The sequence below is a fragment of the Lutra lutra genome, chromosome 3 (assembly GCF_902655055.1).
Source record: "Lutra lutra chromosome 3, mLutLut1.2, whole genome shotgun sequence".
In the NCBI taxonomy this organism is placed as follows: domain Eukaryota; kingdom Metazoa; phylum Chordata; class Mammalia; order Carnivora; family Mustelidae; genus Lutra; species Lutra lutra.
The window spans coordinates 12,861,096-12,887,312 of NC_062280.1; the positions used below are offsets into that span (position 1 = coordinate 12,861,096).

The 26,217-nt window shown below is 44.8% G+C and overlaps 1 protein-coding gene across 3 annotated transcripts in view; it reads left to right on the forward strand.

The window, feature by feature from the left end:
- Positions 1 to 26,217, forward strand: part of LOC125095839 (aldehyde oxidase 2) — an 81,177-nt gene that overhangs the window by 45,017 nt on the left and 9,943 nt on the right. For all 3 annotated transcript variants that reach the window (XM_047722383.1, XM_047722381.1, XM_047722382.1), the window contains 11 exons: positions 2,198 to 2,284; positions 2,470 to 2,661; positions 4,803 to 5,030; positions 9,337 to 9,432; positions 11,300 to 11,428; positions 13,335 to 13,409; positions 14,164 to 14,216; positions 15,387 to 15,501; positions 19,771 to 19,836; positions 19,948 to 20,136; positions 22,676 to 22,843. In XM_047722383.1, the coding sequence (XP_047578339.1) occupies positions 2,198 to 2,284; positions 2,470 to 2,661; positions 4,803 to 5,030; positions 9,337 to 9,432; positions 11,300 to 11,428; positions 13,335 to 13,409; positions 14,164 to 14,216; positions 15,387 to 15,501; positions 19,771 to 19,836; positions 19,948 to 20,136; positions 22,676 to 22,843 (1,398 nt within the window). The remainder of the gene's footprint in view (positions 1 to 2,197; positions 2,285 to 2,469; positions 2,662 to 4,802; positions 5,031 to 9,336; positions 9,433 to 11,299; positions 11,429 to 13,334; positions 13,410 to 14,163; positions 14,217 to 15,386; positions 15,502 to 19,770; positions 19,837 to 19,947; positions 20,137 to 22,675; positions 22,844 to 26,217) is intronic.

The following is a 26,217-nucleotide window of genomic DNA, read 5'->3' on the forward strand; positions in this document are numbered from 1 at the left end:
AATGATTTAGATTACTAAAATATATTTCCTGGATTACTAAAGCCATACCACAGCACCATTTATTTTCTTCCCTCGGCATTAATGATTTTTGTAATTAGGGAGGAAAAGACCACAGCTGGCCATTAAATTTTTCATTTGCCTTCAAATGCACAGAAATCAATACAACTATTATTATCTTCTAGCACCAAGAACAACGTAGAGGCACATTCTAGGATTATGGCTATATGTTTTGTTATGGTGGCTGTTGAGTTCTTTGGTTTTGGCCTGAGTTATAAATTAGGCTTTATTTATATTGCATTTATGCGACTATTTTAGTACTAGTACTTATTAAGAAGATTCTAGACTGTAAATATTTTGGTAATTATAGTAACATAAAATAAAACTAAAATGAGGGAAATAGACTTTGGAAAATCCAAAGTTTATTTTATTTTTTATTTTCTAAAGATTTTATTTATTTATTTATTTGATAGAGAGCGAGACAGCACAAGTAGAGGAGCAGCAGGCAGAGGGACAGAGAGAAGCAGGCTCCTGGCTGAGCAGGGAGACAGATGCGGGGCTCAATCCCAGGATCCTGGGATCATGACCTGAGCCGAAGGCAGACACTTAACCAACTGAGCCATCCAGGTGCCCCATAAATTTTATTTTATTTTTAAAGAAATACAATCTTACTTCCAATATAGTAAGATGTTAGTGTGAGAGAGGTATGTGTGTATGCATATGTATATATAGAGAGATCCACATTCAAAACTAGCTAACAAAGTTTTGCTCTGTTCATCAGAGCTATTTGTAAATTAGCATTAAAATGTTTATGTGAAAAGAGGTTCTTCTGAAATTCTTATAAACAGTTTAAGAATTTTCTCTACTGGGGCACCTGGGTGGCTCAGTGGGTTAAGCATTTGCCTTTGGCTCAGGTCATGATCTCAGGGTCCTGGGATCGAGCCCTGCATCGGGCTCTCTGCTCAGCAGGGAGCCTGCTTCTCCCTCTCTCTCTCTGTCTGCCTCTGCCTACTTGTGATTTCTGTCTGTCAAATAAATAAATAAAATCTTTAAAAAAAAAAAAAGAATTTTCTCTACTACCTTATTTATTACATTGTTTTGCTTAGCAATCCTTTCTTCATGAAAAGTCACAGATAAACTTCAACCTAGCATTTGTCAAAATTACCATAAATTCTGAATTTGTGGCTTTTTCTACATGTGCTAAGTGCTCTGCTTTGTTATCTAACATCTCCATAGATGATCATAGCCATATGGTTGTGCCCATTTCCAAAAAGGCAAAGGGACCAGGGCCAATACTTTTCTGGTAGAACTACAACAGGAAGAAGGAGATTTTCAGTCTGGGCTGTGCAGACCAACAGGCCTAAGTGGGTAGGAGGGGAGTGGCAAGTTCAGAAACACGCAAGGTTCTTCTTTGAGTCCCAGTAAGAACGGCAGCACTAGCCCACATCTGTGCATCCTTGTTCACAAAGCACTTGAGCAGCTCCCTATGATGAAAGCAGCCCTTCTCATGTCCATGCCCCAGGCCTCAGCTTCCAAGGCTTTCCCATAACGAGATGCTCTGTGATTCATTCCCACACACTCTGGAATTCCAGAGACTTTTCCACAAGGGAGAGAAACTACAGACTAAATTGGGAGGAAAAGTAGTAAAAAGTGAAGGAGACTTGGGGTGCCTGAGTGACTCAGTCAGTTAAGCATCTGACTTCAGCTCAGGTCATGATTTGAGGGTCATGGGAATGAGCCCACGGGAAAAGCCCTCCATGGGGCTCCTTGCTCAGCAGGGAGTCTGCTTCTCCCTCTCCCTCTGCCCTTCCCCCCACTCATAAATGGTCCTCTCTCTCTCCCTCAAATAAATAAATAAAACCTTAAAAAAAAAAAAAAAGTGAAGGAGGCTGTTCCAGAAACAAGGAAGGAGAGGGTAGCAATTCTACACCAGCAGGCAGGCAAGGGCTTTGGAATTCCATAACTGACTGGGAAGCCAGGAAAGGACTCCTGGAAAGGAAGAGCTCCTCCAAAGTCAGATCCGAGGAGGTCTTTGTCAGATAAGCACTGAAAAATGAGGGGATGGTCAGGTGTGGCACACACAGAGCAAAGGAAAGCATTGTCTGCCTTTCAATCCTGCCCAATCCTAGAGCTGGGCTGTGACTTAAACTTGGCTTGTAAATATTAAACGGATCATAAAATGTCCTTCATTTGGTGACAGGTGGGGTTCATGAACAATGGGAGAATCAAAGCTCTGGACATTGAGTGCTTCCTTAACGGAGGATGCATGCTGGACGACTCCGAGCTGGTACGTGCTTTAGAAACGGCGTCCTTCTGGATCCTGACCCCAGGGCAGAATTTCCAGATGAGTCTTTATGGAGCATGTTTCTTCAAGTCCTTACCCAAGTTTCACAAGCAGTTAGACTCTTACTTGACTTGTACAGGAAAAAAGAAGTATTGGCCAATATATATTAATATCTCCTTTCACTTTAGGTAACAGAATTTCTTATATTAAAGCTGGAAAATGCATATAAAATCCGCAACCTCAGGTTCCGCGGCCGGGCATGCATGACACATCTACCATCAAATACTGCCTTTCGGGGATTTGGCTTCCCACAAGGAACCCTGATAACAGAATCTTGCATCACAGCTGTGGCAGCCAAATGTCGCCTTCCGCCAGAAAAGGTAAGGTGGTAACCAAGGTTGGTGAAGGCTCATCTGAGCTGGGGAGCTGGCTACCCAAGGAAAGACCCTAGGAGAACCACTCAACTTAGCCTTGACCCAGAATTCGAGATAAATTCAGAGCTACTTGGAAGAAATGACTTTCCACTATCTTCCTACCTCCTTATGCAAACAACTTTCTGTTTCTTTCTTTTTTCTAACTGGTACAAAAATAATTACTCTTTTTAAAATTCTAACCACACTGAGGGAATTAAAAAGTGAACATCCCCCTTTTCATCCCATCATCCTTACTGGTCAAGAGTAACCACTGTTCATAGTTCTGTGTTCCAGCCCTTTACCTTCATTCACACACGGGTAAACACTGACATAACACATGCACACGCACACACTCATACGTACCAACACACACACATATGAACATAGAGAATTATTTACCAAAATGGGACCATGATAAGCAAATCATACTTTTTCTACTTGACAGTAAGCCATGGCTATCTTCCTCTTCCATTAGAATGATCCATTTCATGCTTTTTCATAACTGAACAGTATTATGTAATAGGGACTTTCTGTAATTTATTTAGCCAATCCACTATGATACACATTTATGTTGTTACCCATTTTTGGCTATCAAAATGATGTTGCAAGAAACATCTTGGTACAGACACACCAAAATGTAGATGTATTTTTGCCCTGTATATCTGTAGGATAAATTTATAGAAGTGGAATAGCCAGTATGCTTGAAAATTTTTGAGAGATCTACTACCAAAAGATGCCCCCCAAAATACTATTTTACAGTATCCTAGAGGGTGCACCGTATAGACAGGTTGTTAGGCTAGAGAGAGACAGCCACTGTCAGTTGAGATAATTACCAATAACACCTTTCTAACCCTCAGACATTTCAATAGACCCTAGCCTACTTTTTACACTTCTTTTCCCTGTTTCCCCAATATAGTCCCTCTGCTCTAGAAGCCACATTTAAATATTGCCCTTTGAACCCCTTGGCCCCAAAGTTCAACAGAGAGGACCATCAGCTTTGTGACCGTCAGGGTACTTCCTACACGCAGGAGAACACCTACATGTCATTCAAGGAAGATCATAGATATCCTAAGAGAAGTCACACAGAGTGTTCTGTGAGTACAAAGGAGAAAAACATCGCTTTGGCTGGAGGGGAGGAGTGTCAGCAAGATCTTTCTGGAAAAGATGACACTTAAGATAGGCCTTGAAGAATAATGGGCAGAGATAATGGAAAGGTGATGCAGGCAAACCAAGCAGCTCCAGCAAGGAGAGGAAACCTCTTTGTGATTCAGTCTCCTTATCTATGAAACAAGGCTGATATGACTCACCACACAGAGTTCCTGTGGGAATCAAATGAGTTAGCACTTGTTAAAACATGTGTTTTCGTAAACTGGATAGTATTATTCCAGTGTTACTGCTGATAATGACAATTATTCAGCGTTACTTAGAGGGACAAGGGGAGAATGAAGACTTCCAGAGCGTATCTCAGTAGGCTCTCTTTTATCAAATCTTGCAGACTTCCAGGACATACGACACCCCATATTCAAATACATTTTTAAAAACATTTGGCCACACATTCCAGAGGCGATGGGAAAGCTTTGAGTCGATCCACTGTTTGTCACCAGCTGCAGTACAGTTCCTCTGTAGCAGAACAAATCTTCAGTTAGGACAATACATCCTTGCTTTGTTATACAAGCTACCAACTCTTCTTCATCCTCTAAACCTTGTAGGAAAAAAGGAGTATCTGTTTCCCTCAGCCCCTCCATCCTGCTGCCCTCCAGGGACCAGTTACTACCCCTACCTTCCACTTTCAGTGGGGAGGGGAGGGGCAAGAAGAGGAGCAGAGGGAGAGCAAGCTGCCTGCTGAGCAGGGAGCCCAATGTGGGGCTCAAACCCAGGACCCTGGGATCATGACCTAAGCCGAAGGCAGACGCCCAACTGACTGAGCCACCCAGGTGCCCCTAACTCCCATTATTTTTGCAAAAGCACATGCTGTTCAAAGAAAGAAGCAGCACCCTGTCTTCTCCCCACCAAAGTTTGTGTTTTAATTTGAAAGTTGTTTCAAGTCTCTCTTTTGCAGTCAGTTTCTGTCTTACCATAGCTATCAACTTGACTTCTCACCATTTCAGATTAGGGAGAAAAACATGTACAAAACAGTTGATAAAACCATCTACAAACAAGCATTCAGCCCTGAGACCCTGATAAGATGTTGGAATGAGTGTCTGGACAAGTCTTCCTTTCACAGCAGAAGAATGCAAGTGGAAGAGTTTAACAAGAAGAATTATTGGAAGAAGAAAGGCATGGCGATCGTCCCCATGAAGTTTTCAGTCGGCTTTGCTGCCACAAGCTATCATCAGGTAAGGCTTTTCTACGTGGTAAATAGCCCTCAGATGGGACGCACTTCTCACCCTGTCGGCTCATGCTGGCTTTGGGAGATGGTCACATTCCCCAGGCACCGAGCCCCTCCCTCCCCCAGCACCTGAGAGAAATGTAAGCACGCTGGGAGCAGCTGCCACATCCGCAAGCTCGTGCAATGCAGTCCCACAGAAAACATGGCTCCGTGGCAGAAAAGGGCATCAGGAAGCCTGCTACCAGCACAGCTGCCGGCTCTCAGCAGTGACCACGATCGCCACCCCACCCCACCCCGAATCATCCCTTATGCTAAAGGGAATGAGAGCGCACAAGGCCTGGGGTGCTGAGCTCTCTGAGCCCAGGGCTTACGGCTTGGGCAGGAAGTGGGCCTCTCTGGGTCTGTGCCCCAGGCCCTCAGCTCTCCTCGGTGCCCCAAAGTCTAGGCAGAGAGGTCACTGCATGTTGCCCTGACAAGCTGGCTATTTCCAGCCACCTCTCCCAGGAATCTATGTCAATTCTAGTGGGGAAACGGGTGCATGGTCCAAAAGTCCTTCCAGGGAGATTGCAAAAGGAAGAGGCAATCATCCTCTGGGAGAGGCACTCAGAGGCCCCATCCAGAAGGCAGGAGGAAAGGTGGCAAATAGATGAGTCCGTTAAACAACACAGGACTGGTATAGACGAGTGTTCCCAGCAGTCCCAATGGGCGCCCTATGGGGAAGCTGTTTAGAAAACTGGGAAATGTTACTGCCTCCCCATTATTGTCCACCAGAAGCAGAGACTCTGCAACTGGAAAAAGCTTGTGTGCATTAGATCTAAATCTAAATCTAAAAATGCATTAGATCTCCCTGTGCATGTACCAGTGAAAGCATTTTCCCACTTCACACCCAACTACCAGTCGCCAGCAGACACCCGTGCGTGCACACATGTCAAAAGCTGCCCTGCCCGAGGAAACCCTTTTCAGGGCATAAAGCACTCGCCCCCAGACTCCAAGCAACTGGAGTCGGGTGGACCTGAGCAATGCTTGGCCCTGCCGCTTACGAGCTGTGTGATATTAAGCAAGTTACTTAAACTCTCTGAGTCTCAGCTTCCTCGATTATAAAATGAGAATAATAATCCTTTCTCTCAGGATTGATGGGGACTCAACAAGCTAATAAATGCAAAGCACTTGGCAGGGTTCCTGCAGCTCTGCGCAGCTGTCCAGAGCCACGCACTCCCCTCCACCAGGAGACCTCAGATGCACCTCTCGGGGCCACAGCTCCCCCAGCGAGTAGGAGGGGACTCCTGGTCTCCTGAGTCAGGGCCAGCATGCCTGTCCACAGGGCGGTGCACAAGGCTAACCGTCACAACTGTGGGCCTGGACTGACTCAAGAGCGGGAGGAGTGAGTCTAGATAACTGCCTGCAGGGTTTTCTTTTTTTCCTCCGACACCAAATGCTGTGTTCTTTTCCGCACCAATCCTCCAGCAGCTGAGCGGGAATCCAGTTCTGACACTAACTACCCAGAGCTAGCACAGGCCCCACCAATCAAGGACTAAGACCCACGAGACTGCCTCCATTTTCAACACCAGCAAAAGTGAGGTGCTCAAGCTATTCACACTCTGCCCGGGCAGCCACGAATTCAGGGGTTTCCACTACCCACCTCCCTTAGGTTCGGCAATTTGCTAGAGCAACTCACAGAACTCCGGAGAGCACTCTGCTTACTATCATGACCGGTTTGTTACAAAGGACACCACCCAGGAAGAACACACAGGGCAAAATATGTGAGAGGGGAATGGGGCTTTCACGCCCTTCCCCTCCAGCCAGTGGCTGTGGCCACCCACCCAGAGGCTCCCCAAACCCGTCGTTTGTGAGTTTTATGAAGGTTTCATTACACAGGCACAGTTGATGAAATCATTGGCCATTGGTGATCAAACTCAATCTCTGGTTCCTCTCCTCTTCCTGAAAGTCAGAGGGTGGGACTAAAAGTTGCAACCCTCTAACCGCCGTGGTCGGTTTTTCTCGCAAGAGTTCCTACCCCTACAAACTGTCTGGGCTTCTCCCAAGAATCATCTGAACAGCAGACAAAAGACAGTAAATTCTCAGAATTTTTGGACCTCTGTGCCAAAAATCAGGGACAAAGACCATATATTTATTTTTTATTATATGACACGTCCCCTCACCTGTATGGCTGCCCCTCATCTAAACCACAGTCTACTCTGCCATCATCCAAGGGAGCCAACTTCTCACCTCAACACACACACACACACAGCCTTAAATCAAGCAATGACTTTAAAGCTCTATTTGAAAGGCCTCCAGTTTCTTCACAGAGATCAAAACTGATGCGTCCAGGAATCACCAGGCTCAGAGTTGAAACGTGTTATTTCAGGGCAGCTGATGACTCACAAAGCTGGAACACCTACTCTCCAAACTAGGCATGGGGAGCACGGTCAGAGGGAGTCAGAAGACCCATAGTAATAAATACTATTATTAGCATCTATAAGCCTGGGTGCCCCAGAGCTCCTCCAAGCCATTGAGACAGAATACAGTGAGGTCCTAATTCCTCCCCCTTCTCTTCCTCCTCCTCCTGGAATGCAAAATACATTTCCATTGGTCCAATTCAACAAACATTTATTTAGTGTCTCTGTGACTCAGACTTCTCCGAGTTCTCTACAGGACATGAAACCGAACGAGACCAAGTGCCCTCCTTCCATGAGATGCTCCCAGAAGAGCTGGTCACCCCCTTTATTCACTGCCTGCACCTGTCATAAGGAAGTACCACCAACTGGGTGGCTTCCAACAACAAATGTATATTCTCCTGGTTCCTGAGGCTTAAAGTTCAAAATCAGGGTGTCTGCAGGGCAAGGCTCCTCAGAAGTTCCCTTGCTTCTTCCAGCTTCTGGTGTCTCCCCATGTCCTTTGGCTTGTGGCCATGTCACTCCAGTCTCGGCCTCCATCTTCACGTGGCCTTCTTTGCTGTGTGTCTTCACACAGCCTCATAGAAGAACACCGGTCATTGAATTTAGAGCCCATCCTAATCTGCTATGACCTCATCTTAACTAATTATATCTGCAAAGACTCTATTTCCAAAGAAGGTTGCATTGGAAGGTTCCAGGTGGGCAGGAATTTGCAGGGACACTAGTCATACCAGTTCACCCCTGTAAGAGGAAGTGCAGAGAAACAGGTAACTGATCCTTCCCAGATGGGAATGAGAAGTGTTTGCAGAAGCTCTAACAGAACAGAGACCAGAGGTATAGGTCTGATGACCTTACTGTCTGACGGCCTGGGAGACCAGGAAGTGAGAACAGCTTTAGCATGAGCACAGGTCAGGAAGGAGCAGCAGTAAGGCAAAGCAGGAAAACGATAGCGATGGGACTAGAAAAGTACACCAGACCGAATCCTAAAAGACCTCATGTTGTAATAAGGAGCTAGGCTTTGCCATACAAACAATGGGGAATTGGGCCCACCTTGCCCAGCGGTAAACCCTTCTTCCCTTTCAAGATTCCATTCAATTGTGTCCTTAGGGAACCCTTCCCAAGGCTTCTCAAAAGCAGTTGGATCTGCCCTCCCAGGTCCCTAGGGCCCCTTATACCATGCCCATTGTCTCACAAATCATTCTGCATTGTGACCTGCTTTCCAACCTGTCCCCCATCACAGTGGGAGCTACTACATTGTGGAGGAAGAAATACATCTTGTTCATCTGTGTATATACAGAGCTGAGCACAGGTTGGCACAGAACATGCATCAAGTACATAATAAATGTTTAATTAGTTAGCTCAATGGTCAGCCAGAGACTTTAAGCAGGGGAGTGACTTGCAAAGAGTTGGAACCAATAGTCGTAACTCCTGAGTATCCAAAGGGGCTCCTATTAAGCCAGGTTCCTGGGACACCTGGGTGGCTCAGTCAACTACGCATCCAACTCTTGGTTTCAGCTCAGGGCCTGATCTCAGTGTCAGGAGATCGAGTCCCATGTCAGGATCCATGCTCAGTGTGGCGTCTGCTTGAGATTCTCTCTCCCTCCATCGCCCTCCCGCTCCCCCATTCATCCTTACTCATGCTCTCTCTTTTGTGCTCTCTCTCAAATAAAAAAATAAAATCTTTTCCAAAAAAATTGTAAATAAAAAATATAAATAAATAAATAAAACCAGGTTCCTAAATAGGAATGTTCTTTACAGGTGACTTTTGCGTAGAACAGAACTAAGCTTCAGAATCCCACCAGGAAAGCTTACCTCTCCGACCCTCCCCATTCTGTGAGACTGGGGTGTCACTACCTCATTGGTTTACATCGAACCTCACTAAACTTGCACTGAGCTGTGCCTTCTGGGTTGTTCTATTAGGCAGCTGCCCTCGTTCATATCTACACGGATGGCTCTGTATTGGTCACCCATGGAGGCAACGAACTGGGACAAGGTATTCACACCAAAATGCTGCAGGTAAGCTACCTACAATTAAGTCATTTATCTCTCTATACATTGTTGACATGACTGGCATTTGGCACTAATTATAGGGGAGATGATCAAACCCTAAGGTCTTGACTATTTTGTTGAAAATCTTCTTCCATAGCAAATGGAATGTCTGAGATAGCAGAAATCCCATGTATGTACGAATAGTCCCAGAACGTGGCCAGGCTTTTGGGTGGAGGTTGTGGTTAGTGACAACACCACCAATGAGCCCTGGAGCACCGTGGCAGGTGCCCCGTGCAGGCTTTACCTACAGCAAGAGTTTCCCAGCTTTTCTATTTCGACCAGTATGCATGATTTTTAAAGTTTGGACATTAGGTTGCTAATACACAATTTGGAGAAGTAAGGACAAGTATGTCATCAGCTGTCACCACGTTATAATTTCTAAAGTATATTTTAACACATGCACGCACATATGCACAAAGTAGGAAGATATGATCTCAAGAGAAAAAAGAGAATAATCTTTAAATTGAATACATTTAACCATGACCAATTAATTAGATTACTATAGTACATAGCTCAGTTTGACCCTCCGGCCCCTTAGCTCCTCTGGACTACGCCCCCTACATTCCACAGAGTCCTACAGGCCTCCTCAATTCTGGTACCCTATAGCCCCATTTCCCTCCTTTCCCCAACTCCGGCCACAGATAGAGGCGCAGGTGCCAGGTCTGGCTGGTCACAGCTCCTGAACCCACCGGCTGCAGAGATGGGTCGAGGGGAGAAGCGTGGGACCAAGATCCTTTCCTGGACTGATGTGTCGATGCTGGCAGAAAAGGATTAGCATCTCCTTACGGTTGCTGAGCTCCTGTGCTATAAGCCAGGGGTTGTCAGAGGCCCTTCTCCTGCACCATCAAGGAAACATGCCTATTCTTGGAAATAACAGCCATCATAGGAAGAAAAATGAATGTGAGAGGCGGCGAGGCAGTGAGAGGACCCTGAAGAGACCAGAAAGACTTCGATGCAGATGTATGTGACGTGGCCTCCCCCGTCCTTCCCATCGAGGGGACCCAATACATCTCTTGGGCTCTTCATCAACCAACAAATTGCCCCCCCCCTTTTTTTCTTTTCCCATTTTGCCTCTTTCTGGGGAAACTTAATCTTACAACAGCGTTAGTCTGTAGATTGTCACTTGGGAACAAGTCCGTAACTACAGACATCTGGAGAAAAGTGTTTTTGCCAAAACTAAAAGACAACAGAAACCAAAATCGTGCTTTTTCCCTTCCTTCCTTCCTTCCTTCCTTCCTTCCTTCCTTCCTTCCCTCCCTCCCTTTCTTTCTCTCTTTCTCTTTCTTTGTGATTCAATATCTTTCTTTCCACGTGTGTCTGCTAGAGAACCTGGAAGAAAAAGAACAGAAAAGAAGAAAGCGAACAGCAAATACTAGAGGAGTATAAACAGGAGGAAAAAAATAGAAGACAAAAGAGGGAGAATCAAAAGATAAGGTTGGGATGAGGACAAGAGAGAAGACAGGCCCTCGAGGTCATTTGAAATTTGTCGGATGTTCATACCAACAGATTTAAGACCAGCCTCTGAACCAGTCAGTCCGATCCCTCTCTCCCTGCCACTGTCACCAAATAAAACTCAGAAAAAAAGGAAACCCTTCACATGCTAAACACACTAACTTTGAATGGAAGAACCACTATGGAATAATACCAAGAAAAGGCTTTAAAAACCAGCAGGGCTCTACTAAAAAGTGGTTTTAATTTTTTTAAGACACATTAATTTAGGCTTTCAAGGATATCATGGATGTAATAAAAACAGTAGGATTTTTTAATTTAAAAAAATGACTCACATCTTCCTAGAAGACTTCACCAGACTTGAAAATATTTGTATTTCTCCCAGGTGGCCAGCCGTGAACTGAAAATCCCCATGTCCTCGGTGCATATCTGTGAAACAAGTACGGCCATGGTACCCAACACCGTCGCTACAGCAGCTTCCATCGGCTCAGACGTGAACGGCAGAGCCGTGCAGGTGCCCTCCCCGGCCTGTCTTTCCCTTCCGCACCTTGTGCGTATCTCAGGCTCTCCAAGCTCGATGCAGACACAAACAGTTGGCTTCAGAGAAGTCATCTGTGGCATTAAACACAGTCTCAGGATAACCAGACTGTCAGGCGAGCGTGCTCATTCGGGGAGGGGACACTGAGGGGACACGTAGACACGTAGTGACAGCGGCTCAAACACGGCAAAAGCTCCTTCCTTGCGCACAGAGCAGTCCAGAGGGAGCGCCCAGGCATTAGAGTACCCGAGACTAATGGCAGGTCCTCCGCCTTCAGCGTGTGGCTCTCAAGGCTGCCCTGAGCATCATCACCAGGGAGCAAGCACGGAGGGCAGACCCGGAGGAGATGCAAGTCACTTCCACTAGTCATCGCCTGGCGGCACAGGTCTCAGCCGTGTCTAAGCGCCGGGGAGGAGTGGTGTGCCATAGGCCCAGCTGTTGTGGAACAGGGGGAGAATGCTGCTTGGTGATAAGCAGTCTCTGTCCCTGGGACACACAGAGAGAAGAAATCTGGGTGCCGAGTATTGCAGAGCTGGGCAGGTTTCCTCTGACACAAACAAGGTCCCGCAGGCAGGTAAGCAGGCAGAACCCAGCCCAGTAGGTGTGGTTCCGTTAAAGTGTCCGCATCAGTGCCGGCCTACCACAGCACTCGTGCTAATCCTTTGTACTTATTTTCTAACTGATATTTCTTCCACTAAATGTTCACTTTTTCAGAATAGACTATGATTCCAGTATTCCTTAATTCAGAGACCCGATGGCATATACTTTTGAAATCATGTCATGTTTCTGTGATAAACCTTTTCCATTGGGACGTTGTGGAGAGGCATATTCTCCGAACCTTGCACTTATGCTACCAAAAGGGACCATTTTCAAATCCATCTGATCTCCACAGACACACTTATTAGGGGCTAAAATCCAGAGGTTCTTTCACTCAGAACAAACGTGGAGGAAACTTCTTGAGACCCAGTTTTGGGTAGGATCAAGCGCAAGTGTGTATGGGGGTCGTCAACCCAAAGTAAGCATTAACCCATCTTCTGGAGTTTTATGTTTCTGTGTTAAGGATCAGAAACTTTGCAGATCTGGACTATTATAAAGACAAATTTAATTATCTTCTCACTTCACATCCAAAACCAAGACCTTCCTTACAGTGGTTTGGGGGCAGTTGGATAAACAGATGGAAGAATGGACAGAGAGTGGAATAATATCTCAGACCCACAGGGATATTGCTATGTTATTGTTGCAGACTGGAAAGCACAAATTAGAATGGAAATAAGATGTTTTGGGACACCTGGGTGGCCCAGTCAGTTAAGTATCAGCCTTTGGCTTGGGTCATGATCCCAGGGTCCTGAGTCATGATCCCAGAGTCCACATTGGGCTCCTTGCTCAGTGGGGAGCCTGCTTCTCCCCCTGCCTGCCACTCCCTCTGCTTGTGTTCTCTCCCTCTCTCTCTAACAAATGAATAAATAAAACCTTTTAAAAAATAAATTAAATAAAGATACTATAGCTTAAAGAAAAGATCTTTTGTTCCTTTGATTTTAATGGCTGGAAAATACAAAAGAAGGTATAAGTCAAAAATGTAGAAAAACAGAAGGAATTCAGAGCACAACTAGAAAGGGGACCTGAAAGTAGAAATTCAGCTGAGCCTGTATTTTTGTAGGAAGTGAACCAGGGAGGTTTAAAAAAACAAACAAACCATGCAGTAACTGATACTCTCCTCAAGGTCAGGGACTGTGTCTTTACTGTCTCTGTGTTCCCAGTGTATCCATATCAAGCACTTCGTAAACATTCACCAACCTGATCAGTTATCAATTACTATTCTTCCACACAAATCCCAACCACCGGGTCCTTCTCTAATGAGGCTTCCCTTCTTTACCCCCTCAAGGATGCTTGTCAGATCCTTCTGAAACGCCTTGAACCCATCATTAAGAAAAATCCAGACAGTACATGGGAAGACTGGGTAAGTGTTCCACTCTGTTCGTGACGACACATGAGAAAACACTCCCAAGCAGGGCCGAGAGGATCACAGCGGCCTCCAGCTGCACCACACACAGTTTTTCTGGAACAGGACTTCTGCGTAAGGGCAGGATCATGAAAGCCTGACATGGCTACTCCATGCTGTATACCAGGTACGTGTAAGAAAGCACATAGGGAACAGCATCACTGAGAGGAGGAACGGAAATGTATGAAGAACACCAAGAAAGCCTTACCACTCTGCTTAAATAAGAGGAAACGACTTAGCCTTCCTAAGCCACCCCCCACCGCGCACACACACACACAGTTGTTTTAAATGGGAGGAGGAAAACCAAAAAGCCTAATTGTTATTAAACATGTCTCAAAGGAAATGACTCATCTAATCCAACTTTACAACATCCTTTCTTATCTCATCAGAACAGTTATCTCACACTCGAACTCTCATCGAGAGTCCTAACATTTAGAAACGAAGCCCCCCAACACCTTGCGAGCTCAGCCCCTCCATCATGGATGTGCAGCAGGAACCTATTGTACTTGTTTAATTCGGGCAGCTCAACCCAACCAGAAGGAAGCTGTTAGTGTACCAGCTGAGGGGAAAAAACATTACAGTGAGTTCTATTACCGGTAACAAAGTACCAGCAACAATTACCAGATGTCAATTTTGATATAGGGAATATTTTCATTTTCACCTCTCAGATGATGTATCTATTTTGTTCTGACTAAATATGCCCGTTCTGCAGATAGAAGCTGCTTTTGAACAAAGAATCAGTCTTTCGGCCACTGGATACTTCAGGTAAAAATTACAATAATATCTGAACGGAGCTGATAAAATATAAGGTGACCCAATTGCTCTGGGGCTTAGCTCCCTTATTTGTAAAACAAGTTTTTATTATGTGATCAGTGAGGTCCCTTCTAAGCCTAAGATTATGTGATTTTATGTAAGCCTTTGAACCATGTCCAAAGCAATATTAAATAATAAAAATACCCTTATTGGGTAAAAAAAAAATTTAATATAACTTAGAACATCCAATCATCATTTACTATTCATTGTTGGTAGTAGAAAATAACGTCACTAGAAACAACTTCCAACTCGGTTTTACAAATCTCCCTCCCTTTGCCATAAAACCTCTCTGTTTTGAGGCTCCTCTCTGGGCAGGAAGAGACTCATAGGACGGTCACCAATCATCATTTGCTCAATTTCTGTCTGTGGGAGGCCCTCAGTCAATTCATGCTTACTGAATGAAGCACAAAGAGGAGAGCTGGCTGTCAAGTTCGGGAAGTGTATGACATCAGTTTTATAACCTAGTGAAACAAATCAGCAAACTAAACACACACATGCACAGAGAGACAGAGAAAGAAAATAGTAAAGCAGTTTTTTCCATGAAGAAAGAAGTAAAAAAGAAGGTGACAGCCCAGCCCAGTGCCCTGTACTTAACGAGCTCTAAATCTCTGAGTTCAGTTACCAAGAAGAGAGCAAATCAGCCCTCTAGCCTGGTACATGTTCCGTTGTACATTAAGGCATTGAATTACATGCCCTTTTTTTAACCATCCCTGAATCATCATTGATTCCCCAGTTAGCACAGCCTAGGGGGTCCCTTTGGGAATGTTGATAGAATCAGCTGAGGTCCTCAATCCACAGGACTAAAGCTCAAACCCTAAACCATGGATACAGACACACTGGGAGGTCCAGACCAAAACAGTCTGTCGGAGTCTCTCTCTTTTTGGCATCCTAACTGTAGCACGAAGAGTATCTTCTTTAAGTGGAGGCACATGAGAGTGCTGCTGTAATTAGCTAGGTTAGAAATACAGATGGCAGTTTAAATGAGCTTAAAAAGCAGTTGAAATAAGTATCAATACAATAAAATACTATCATGACTTTTAAAATGAGTCAACATTGTTTGGAACCCCACCACTACCACCACCACCACCACCACAAGCTGATGGGCTTTCTTTCTTCCATCAGGGGCTACAAGGCCTTCATGGACTGGGAGAAGGGAGAAGGAGACCCTTTTCCATACTATGTCTATGGAGCAGCCTGTTCCGAGGTTGAAATTGACTGCCTGACGGGAGCTCACAAGGTGAGCCAAATATAACTTTCCTCTCGGCAAGTTAAAACAACAAGCACAAAATTGTGCTATATGATAAATACTTTTAATTGAACAGTAAATTTTGTAATACTTGTACAACAAGAACAGGATTTTTTTTTTTTTTTCAGTTCCTTGGGAAGGTCTAGAGATCCAGCCTCACGCTGAATTTCCACTTAAAAAGGAAGGAATTGCTCCTGACAGTGGTTGGGGGTCGTCAGACGTAGGGGGTAGGGTCGTAGATGAAAGGGGTGGAGGGGGTCAAAAGCTACAAACTTCCAGTTATAAAATAATTAAGTCACGTAGATGTAAGGTGCAATGTGGAGACCACAGTTAATAATACTGTATTGCATATTTGAAAGTCATTAAGGGAGTAGATCTTAAAACTCCTCATCACATGAAAAAAGAATGTTTAACCATGTGTGATAATGGTAACTATGTTAACTAGACTACTGTGATAGTCATTTTGTAATACACACAAATATCAAATTGCTATGCTGTACACCTGAAACTAATATAAAGTCACATGTCCATTATACCTCAACAAAAAAATTAAGTTAATTTAAAAAAATTTTTAAAGACGTAGTCAAAAAAGAATTGCTCATGATAGCCTAAAATGCATTGTTTTTTATTCCATTTCAGGCAACAAAATTCCTTTCCAAAGTTTTTGCCAAAAAAAAAAAAAAAAAATCTGTTCCTGGGCGCCTGGGTGGCTCAGTGGGTTAAGCCGCTGCCTTTGGCTCAGGTCATGATCTCAAGGTCCTGGGATCGAGTCCCGCATCGGGCTCTCTGCTCAGCAGGGAGCCTGCTTCCCTTCCTCTCTCTCTGCCTGCCTCTCTGCCTACTTGTGATCTCTCTCTGTCAAATAAATAAAATCTTTTAAAAAAAAAAAATCTGTTCCTAAAGTAAGGTCAAGTTATCTAATCCTAAAGGAATAGGTCATTTATGGGGTGCCTGGATGACTCAGTGGGTTAAAGCCTCTGCCTTCGGCTCAGGTCATGATCCCAGGGTCCTGGGATCGAGCCCCGCATCTGGCTCTCTCCTCAGCAGGGAGCCTGCTTCCTCCTCTCTCTCTCTCTGCCTGCCTCTCTGCCTACTTGTGATCTCTGCCTGTCAAATAAATAAATCTTTAAAAAAAAAAAAGGAATAGGTCATTTAGTAAATTGTCTTGAGTAAACATTTGAGAACACATAGCAATGTGATGTTTCTCTGAAGTCAGTTATCCCAAGGATATTACTGTCCCTAACAAAACAGATGGGGGAGGGGTGAGAAAATAATTTTTATGTTTACTACTTAATCAAGCATCCTACTGGAGGCAGAGTTATATTTAATCAAAAGCTAACAACTTCCCAAAAAAAAAAATGCTGACTTCCACCATAAAAGGTAAACCATGAATATACCTCAGGTATCGTTCTTGGAATAGAGAGACTACAGAAAACTTAAATATAATATAGTGTACCCAGTAAGTGAGTCTTAACTATAGGAAACAAATTGAGGGTTGCTGGAGGGGAGAGGGGAGGGGGAATGGGGTAACTGGTGATGGGCCTTAAGGAGGGCACTTGATGTAATGAGCCCTGGGTGTTAAATGCAACTGATGAATTATTGAACTCTACGTCTGAAACTAACAGTACACTATATGTTAACTAATTGAATTTAAATAAAATAAGTTATTTAAAAAAAAAAAAAAGAATATAGAGGCGCCTGGGTGGCTCGTGGGTTAAAAGCCTCTGCCTTCAGCTCAGGTCATGATCTCAGGGTCTTGGGATCGAGTCCCGCATCAGGCTCTCTGCTCAGCAGGGAGCCTGCTTCCCCCCACCTCTCTGCTTGCCTCTCTGCCTACTTGTGATCTCTGTCAAATAAAAAAATAAAATCTTTTTTAAAAAAAAAGGATATAGAATAACCAAAGTATAGTAATTGTTAGGAAACTTACAGAATGGACCGATGACACATCTAAATTCCATATACAGATTATTCCAGCAACGTCTTGAACCATTCTTAGCTGAAATTAGAAATGGTCAATTTGGGGCACCTGGGTGGCTCAGTCAGTTAAGCGTCTGCTTTCAGCTGGGATCATGATCCTAGGGTCCTGGGATTGAGCCTCACATAGAGCTCCTTGCTTGGTGGGGAGCCTACTTCTCTCTCTGCTTCTGCCTGCTTGTGCTCGCTCTCTCTCTCTCACAAATAAATAAATAAAATCTTAAAAAAAAAAAAAGAAATGGTCAATTTATGTAAAATAGGAAGGAATTTGCAAATACTAACTGGAAATTCTTATCAAAATGACTTCTATTGCCCCATTCTTAGTAAATCTGTCCGTCACTTAAATTTTATATAAATAAGATAGAAAATACAGTAAATGAAGGGATGTCTGGAGAGCAGTCGCCCTCCATTCTACTTGAGTTCATCCTTAGGGTACATTATCTCTCCATTTTCACTCTAGATTATTGTGAAGAAGTAAACTCATGAAATTAGGATCACAGATTGTTCATATGATTATTTTAAAACTGTGTTTCCTAATGTTTTTCACATCATGGCACACATAGATAATGATAATATTTTCACAGCACGATTTTTCAAACAAGGAACTTATGTTTGCAGGTGACCAGCCTGAGGATCCTGTCCCAGATTCGCAGAAATCCAAGTGTCAGGGTCCTGACACACCTGTAACCCAGCCAGGGCTCCACACTCAGTGGAAAGCTATTTTTAAAGGGCTTTTGTTTTTTTTTTTAAAGATTTTTATTTATCTGACAGAGAGAGAGAGAGAGAGCATGAGCAGGAGGAGGGGCAGTGGAGCAGGGAGCCTGACAGGGGGCTCGATCCCAGGACCCTGAGACATGTATGAGCGGAAGGCAGGCGCTTAACCGACTGAGCCAGCAAGGCGCCCCTGGAAAGTGTTTTTAGGAATCAACTAATTTTCTGGTTCCCCACCCCACGGGTGGTGTTGCGAGATTTGTTACTAGCAAATAAAAATATAGGATGGCTGGTTAAATTTGAATTTCAGAGAAGCAGCAAATAAATCTCCAGTATAAATATGCTCGCTGCAGCACTGGGGACACACATATTTTATCTGACAAGTCTAGCTGAAGGCTTTGGTATAAATCCCTGAAGAAACCAATCCCATGGGGATCTTCCAGAATTTATGGTACCAGTAAAGTTAAAATCTGGTTGCCCTGTGGCTTCCTTATTACTGGTTAAGGTTCAGCCATTGTGGTATCACTTCAGCCCGTGAAAGAATTTATTCCTTGAAGAGGCAAACTTCTTTTAACTAAAGGGAGATCAGAGAAACTGAATGGCAGGCCTGTTCCTGCTGGCTGAGCCAGAACGTGCATCCGTCCTGTTAGTGCGCAACCATCTCTTCCCACTGCCCAGTGCCGTTAATGCAAAATATACCAGTTTTCAAGATGGAAGTGAACTCAAGGCCCACTCTGAGATGTGTCTAACCTCCTGCCCTATCTGTTGAGAATAAATGAAGGCTGGTCCCAATGCCCATGGAAGGTTGTCTGAAAGGTCACCTTTTGAGTCAAAACAGAACTGCCGACCCAAAGGGCTTGATAGAAAGGAGGAGCCCAGCTAGTACGCCCAAACAGAGAATGCTAGTATTGTCAGAACAAGCCCAGGACATGGGGGCGGAAGTAAAGCCCAGCGATACCCCGAGGTAGACCACTGGCACATAAGGCCTTTCTGTTTCTCCTTAACAACCCATCTGCCCGAGCCCTGTGCCAACACATAAGGGCCAAGTTAGTGTAATGTTTCTCAGGGAAGGAAGGAGATTAACATAGTCAAAGACAGTCTCAACATTCCCCTCCTGTGTTCCAAGATCTTTCATCACTCCAATTTCCTATGTGCCACTATGGCTACATGGTTTCCTCTGCAAAACGACAACAATAGCGCCTCCAACAAATCATCGTGAGGACTCCAGGAGCTCTGAAATGCAGCAGAACAACAAATCCAGGTTTAGAATCAGGTGAGCAGCCAGGATCAGTTATTCACTAAGCGACATTCAAAGGCACTCAGATACCATGGACTTTGGAGTCACTTAAAAGAAGTCAGAACCATGATTACATAAGATCTTCTGGGGTCATGGCCAGCCCCAGCACTAACGTGGAAGGGCTGGACAGATTTCTTCCCCCCTCTAAAACTGAGGAGGTTCAGGGAGGGGTGATTAGCCAGCAGGAGTTCTGGAGTAACTGGAGACCTTCAAATAAACCTTAAGATAATCTTTTTAATTTAAGTTTTTAATGGTGAGATCATTCTCATTTTTGGCAGAAAATCAGAGCGGACATCGTCATGGATGCGTGTTGCAGCCTAAACCCTGCCATTGACATTGGGCAGGTAGGTGCCGGCCCCCGAGGATGGATGCCACTTCCTGAAAGTCACTCTGGGGTGGTCAAGTACTTCTAAAAGGCATACAGCATCACGGAGCTCGACGTTTTCTCCTTTCAGGTTGAGGGTTCCTTTATTCAGGGAATGGGCCTTTATACCACTGAAGAACTAAAATATTCCCCAGAAGGTGTTCTGTACTCTCGAGGCCCAGACGAGTACAAAATTCCAGCCATCGCTGACGTCCCAGAGGAGTTCAATGTCTCCCTGTTGCCATCATCACAAAGCCCGCCAACCATCTATTCCTCCAAGGTAAGCACCCAAACACCTGCTGCTATGCGGTGTGATCATTGAGCAGCATATAAATGAAAGCAGGTGGACAAAAATAATCATAATCATGGTCATAATCATGCCAACCTGTATAAGGAGCAAATGACAAGAGACTATTAGAATTTGGAGAAGAGTCACCCAGGGATAAGTGATCTCTGCCCAATGGCCATCTTTGGCCAAAGGCTTTATTTGTTAGTATCCTCTTTCACTGGAAATGCTAAAATTCAGTGAAAAGTTCTGATCTGACAGAATAATAGTTTCACTTAAGAACCTTACGTCTGAAATAGTAAATGAGATTGAAGGCGTCACACTCCTGAAATCTTGGGAAGCTGTGGCAGCATGGGAAGCATCCTGGACCCAGGTTCCTATCCTCGCCTCGCCAGCTCCCTGTGATCGCAGATGAATCACTTACCTCTTGGGGGCTCAGGGTTCTCATCCAACCCCAGAAATGGATCCAGAACACTGGTTCTCCACTGGGCCGCAGGGGACATTTGGCAGTGTCTGGGGTTATACGTGGTTGTCACAACTGGGGTTGTGGAGCGAGGAGATGCGCCTACTCTGGGTAGAGAGGCCAGGGACACTGCTAAATAAAGAGCCTTCAGTGCACAAGAGAGCCCCCAGCAAAGGCTTCTCTGGCCCAGAATGTCGGTGGTGTCAGGAAGCAAAGACACAAACCGTTAGTAATTGCTAGCGTAGTGGAGTTGAGAATGAAAATAAAGGTCAGCGTTTACTGGCACTGCTGCGTGGAGATTATGAGAAAGTCACTCTTGGTAGAAACTTCCTTTAGGTTTGAGATGTATTGCTAAAACTGCCTTTCAAGACTTTCAGGAGGCTTCTTACTAGGGGTGACGAACTGATGTATGAGAAAATGAGTTCACCTATATCTGCTGGAATGTTCTCCTTTCCAAACTGGAGCACATTGTCAGCCCAGGAACTTTCTCTGGGCGTGCGGTGGTGGCGGGAGGTGGAGAGGTGGGGGGGTGCAAATTTGAAAGGAAGGAAAATCAGCATCCCCTTTGGATTCTCATTAGGCTGGAAATCACTCAAAGAGCAGCTTTCAGGCCACCAAGAGCAGTAGGACAGGGAACCCGGGAGTCCTGTGGCTGGGCCAGCCATTCATAGGCAGAGCCTGAGGAAAATCATGGGTTTACAGGTGCCCCATGAAGTGTACTATGTAATAATAACAGGGACCTACCAAGTACCAGGCACTATGCTAGGTGCTTTTGCACTTCCTGAACTTTACAACACCCTGTAACGTAAATATCATTGCCCGAATTTCACCGATAGAGGGACAGAAGCTCTGAGAGATAATCCCACCCAGAGAAATAGAGGAAATAAGGGCCAGGATGTGAACTTCATGTCTCTAGCTCAGGGTTGCTAATTGGGGGCCCACTGGCTGAATGTAGGCTTCAGATGTGTTTTCTGTGACCCACACAGTGTTTTTTTAAAATCAGGGAGTTGTAGGGGCACCCGGATGGCTCAATTGGTTAAGTGGCCAACTCTTGATTTCAGCTCGGGTCATGATCTCAGTGTCCTGGGATCAAGCCCCACATTGGGCTCCATGTTCAACAGCAAGTCTGCTTGAGATTCTCTCTCTCCCTCTCCTCGCTCTCTCTCTCTCAAATAAATAAGTCTTAAAAATCAGGGAACTGTACATTAAAATAAGATTATCTAAATTCTTTTCAAAAATAGGATGATCTGTAATTTTGGTTATATTCTTAGAAGACATCAAGTGCTAGAACTGAAGAACAGGGGCCCCTTTAGACAGGAAATGGCAATTTCTCTATTCCCTATAATTCCCACTTTTCCTTGCTGTCCTTCAACTGCCCACATCATTCACTTTTATTACGTGACTGTTCCCTGCATGTGGTAGGTCTGCACGCCATCATCCTGGTACCCAAGTCTGTACTCTTCTTCTAGAGTACCCTACCTCCCCGGTGCTGCAGTCCTAACGAGGCATTTTTCTCTCACTCATGAAGTTGGCCATTGAATGTGCTTCTCTAAAGAGGATACCACACAGGGCACCCGGGAGGCTCAGTCAGTCAAGCATCTATCTTCAGCTCAGGTCATGATCCAGGGTCCTGGGCTCGAGTTCCGCATCAGGCTCCCTGCTCTTCAGGGAGCCTGCTCCTCTCTCTGTCCCCCCCCCCCACTCTCTCTCCAATGAGTAACTAGATAAAATCTTTAAAAATAAATAAATAAATAAATAAATAAATAAATACATAAATAAACAATAGGATACCCCCCTCCACACACTCACATGCACATACCTACCTTTCCTATAGAACAAAGATTTAAAGACAACATTACAGATCTAGGAAGTTCAGGGGGTACTGGGATTTTTATGAGTACTCAAGCTTCATTCAGTCGATATGTCAGTGAACAAATTATTGAGAATTACTGTGAGCAAGACATTGTGCTAGACATTAGGGATACAATGGTGGAAAAAGACCTGGGTCCTGAAATATAGTAGCTTGTAATCTAGTCTAGAAGATTCTACAACAAACGTGCTCTCTTGCAGGGCCTGGGGGAGTCCGGGATGTTCCTGGGCTCATCTGTGTTCTTCGCCATCACTGACGCGGTGGCTGCAGCCCACAGGGAAAGGGGCATAGCCGAGGACTTCACAGTGAGGAGCCCAGCGACACCAGAATGGGTTCGAATGGCCTGTGCGGATCGGTTCACAGAGATGGTATGGAATTATTGATTGTTTTCCTAAAAGGTGACTTTTCTGTCTCTTATTTCTTAGGCCTCTAAGGTAAATTCATAACCCAATCTGATCAAATTACAAGCTCAAATTATAAAATAAAAGCTAATCAGAGTACAAGAGGGTAAAAATAAATCACACAATACCTTTTTTATGTGTAGCAATTTTAAATTTTTGAAAAGCATTTCCACATCTGGTATGTGTTTGGTTGTCTCAGCAGCACCAAGGCGGGATGATTATCACGCGTCAAATACTAGTAGCTGAATAGGAAGCAACTGGATAATGTCACTGAGCTGTTGTAAATATTTCCTCCTCTGTCCTGCCTAATCTATCCTACTCTTCAAGAAAAGCAAACACAGAAACTACCCATGTCTCGCGTGGCTGCGTCTGATAATGCATTGTCCACGTGCCCTATACAAACACAGAGCACACCTTTCCTAGAGAAATAACAGGATCTTATTACGAGCTGCTGCTTGTGCACGGCACAACCATGCCTGCCAGCCCAGGAGAGGGAGGATGGGGCCGTCACCAGCTACATGCGCCTGCACGCAGCCATCCCAACCCCCGACTGGTGCAAATACGTCCCCTCGGCGAGGTCGTTGAGCCCACCTGTGCCCATTTCCTCGTAGATCCTAATGTAAATAGTAACACTAGTTAGCACTGATTGAGCACTGTCCTAAATATTTTACTCAGATTATCTCATCAGTCATTTCCATTATTTTCTTCATTTTACTATTGAGGAAACTTTGTCCAAAGTCAAGATTCGAACCCAGACTGTCTGGCTCCAGAATAGTACGTTGCCTCTTAGAGAGAAAAGAATTGATTCTGTACCTCTTAAAAGAAATTTGTGTGTTCAGATCTATAGTGAAAAAAGCCTCAATACTTAACTGACCTCTTCCAGGCATCCAGCTGTAGAGCAGGAGAGTAATGTGACCCAGGATTTGGGAAGACTGCTCAAAAGGAAGTGTCATCATGACACGTTTCCTTCCCTGACACGATCCAGTCCTCTTCCCATCTCCAAATCTGACTCCACATTTCTCGCACTCCAGTCATACCCACCAGCCCATCCTTCCCACCATGTGTCCCGGCAACAGCTCTGCCCCCGGGGCGGCCCCTCACCTGACTGCTCTGGGGCCTGCCTCGGCTCTGTCCTGCTCAGCTGGCCACAGTCGGAACCAGCCTTCCTCCACGGCAGGGAGCCCTTCCCTGGGCTGACCTGAGCCTCGAAGGCCCGGTCCGCCCCTCCCAACAGCAGGGGTCATACAGTAACTGCAGAATCACTTGATTTCTACCCCAAAGCGTGAGCACTCCCGACCTTTCAAAAAATGTTCTCAGTCAGCTTTTGCAGTAATAAATATCCCTTCCCCAAATGGGACAGATTGACAAAACTAAAAACACACAGCAGCAGCTTCTAATCTCCCTTTCTTGCCCACGTTTAACTTCGTCAGTCTTCAAACGGCCTGGGTCCCAGAAAGCGAATTCCTTTGTTTCCAGGGTTTGGGGCCATTTTTAATAGTTGGGTTATCTGGCAAAGTCAGTCTGTCACACACAATGGTAAAAAGTGGATCACTTGGATTCCAATTGCCACATTTTCTCCCAAGTCTGTTGGTTTTTTGATAAGTCTAATTTAATATGTCTTTGTGGATATAACTCACCTACTAATTTGTATACCCATCTACTAATTATGTACACCCATTATTTTTTAAAGATTTTATTTATTTGGGAGCAAGGGAGTGTGAGCAATTCTCGAGAAAGCACAAGCAAAAGACCATGAGCCAGGGGCTGGGGGCAGAAGGAGAGGGAGAAGCAGATTCCCCACTGAGCAAGGACCCTGCTGCGGGGCTCAATCCCGGGACGCTGGGATCATGACCTGAGCTGGAGGCAGACACCTAACCAACTAAACCACCCAGTCACCCCTTCACATTTTCTAAAACACATCTAAATAGCACCTCATGTTATAATCTGGATTTGATATTATAAACCTCATTTTAGTAGCATGTATTATTTTTTATCTTCATAGAAGTAACACACATCCATTATGGAAAAGTAAGAAATATGTCGCAAAGAATAAGATGAAAGTTAAAATTAGCTGCAATCCCACTAATCAGAAATAATCATAAAAATTTTGGTATTCAGGGACACCTGGGTGGCTCAGTTGGTTAAGCCTCTGCCTTCTGCTCAGGTCATGAGCCCCACATTGGGCTCTCTGCTCAGCTGGGAGACTGCTTCTCCCCCTGCCTCTGCCTGCCATTCCCCATGCTTATACGCTTGCTCTCTCTCTCTCTCTGACAAATAAACAAATATAATCTTTTAAAAAATTGGTATATATATATATTCATATATACTTGTAATCATCTTTTAAGTCATAATTATTTATACGTACCATTTACCTTATTTAGTACTCATTTTCCAAAATTGAGATACCCCTGCCATAAATGGTTAAAAAGATCTGGACCGTATAATTGCGAGTGACTTCATGATAAGAGCAAAGCTTCTTCAAATTCTTGACAACACTTCAGGGATTCAAGAGTTTCTCTGTTCTGACCTCCAAACACTAACAGCAAAGGGAAAACCAGAAGCCAGCCTCGAGTGGGGCCAGCCTCGAGGGGGGCCAGCCTCGAGTGGGGCCTCCCAAAGGAAGCAGAGAGGAGGAAGTTCTGACTCTTGGTTTAACAAAGAGGACAAGAAACACACAAAATACAGATTCTGTTACTTCCTGTCACAGGACAGGGCAATACTCCTCCATCCGTATTGTACCACAAAGCAGGTGGCAGACCTTGTTCAGGGGGCTGGGAATTCAGAAGTGAATGAAACAGAGAGCAGGCTCTCCCTTTGTGGTGCTTCCTTTCTGGAGACCATAAGTACCTTCAATCTCTCTAGTCTGGGTGGAAGCAGCCTCTTTGCTGGCCTTCCCATTCCTAGTGCAGCCAGAAAGTCATGGTGTGACAAATATGACCATGTCACTCTAGCACGTATACAAGGTGAAATGTTCCCGTTGCTCCTCGGATAAAGATAGAACTTTTCAACTTGCCCTGCAAAATCTGTAAACCTGTGACATCCAGCATGGTCAGCCTCACCCTCTTCTCCAGCTGTGCGTGGTTCCCTCCCCTGCCTTCCCTCCTCACGCCTGCCGCCTTCTGTCTGTTCCTCTGTCGAGGACAGGGGCCTCCACCAAGCCTTGACTTTGGCTTGGCTAATCCCTACTCACCTTTCATATTTTTAATCAAATTCAAGAAATCAATTCAATACTTTTTGCATATTTTGAGGTACTGGGAGTATACTGGTGAACCAGGCTCACAGATACTTGCTCTCGAGTTGTTTACAGTGTAGCAGGGAAGAAAGACAAATAATTATCATGA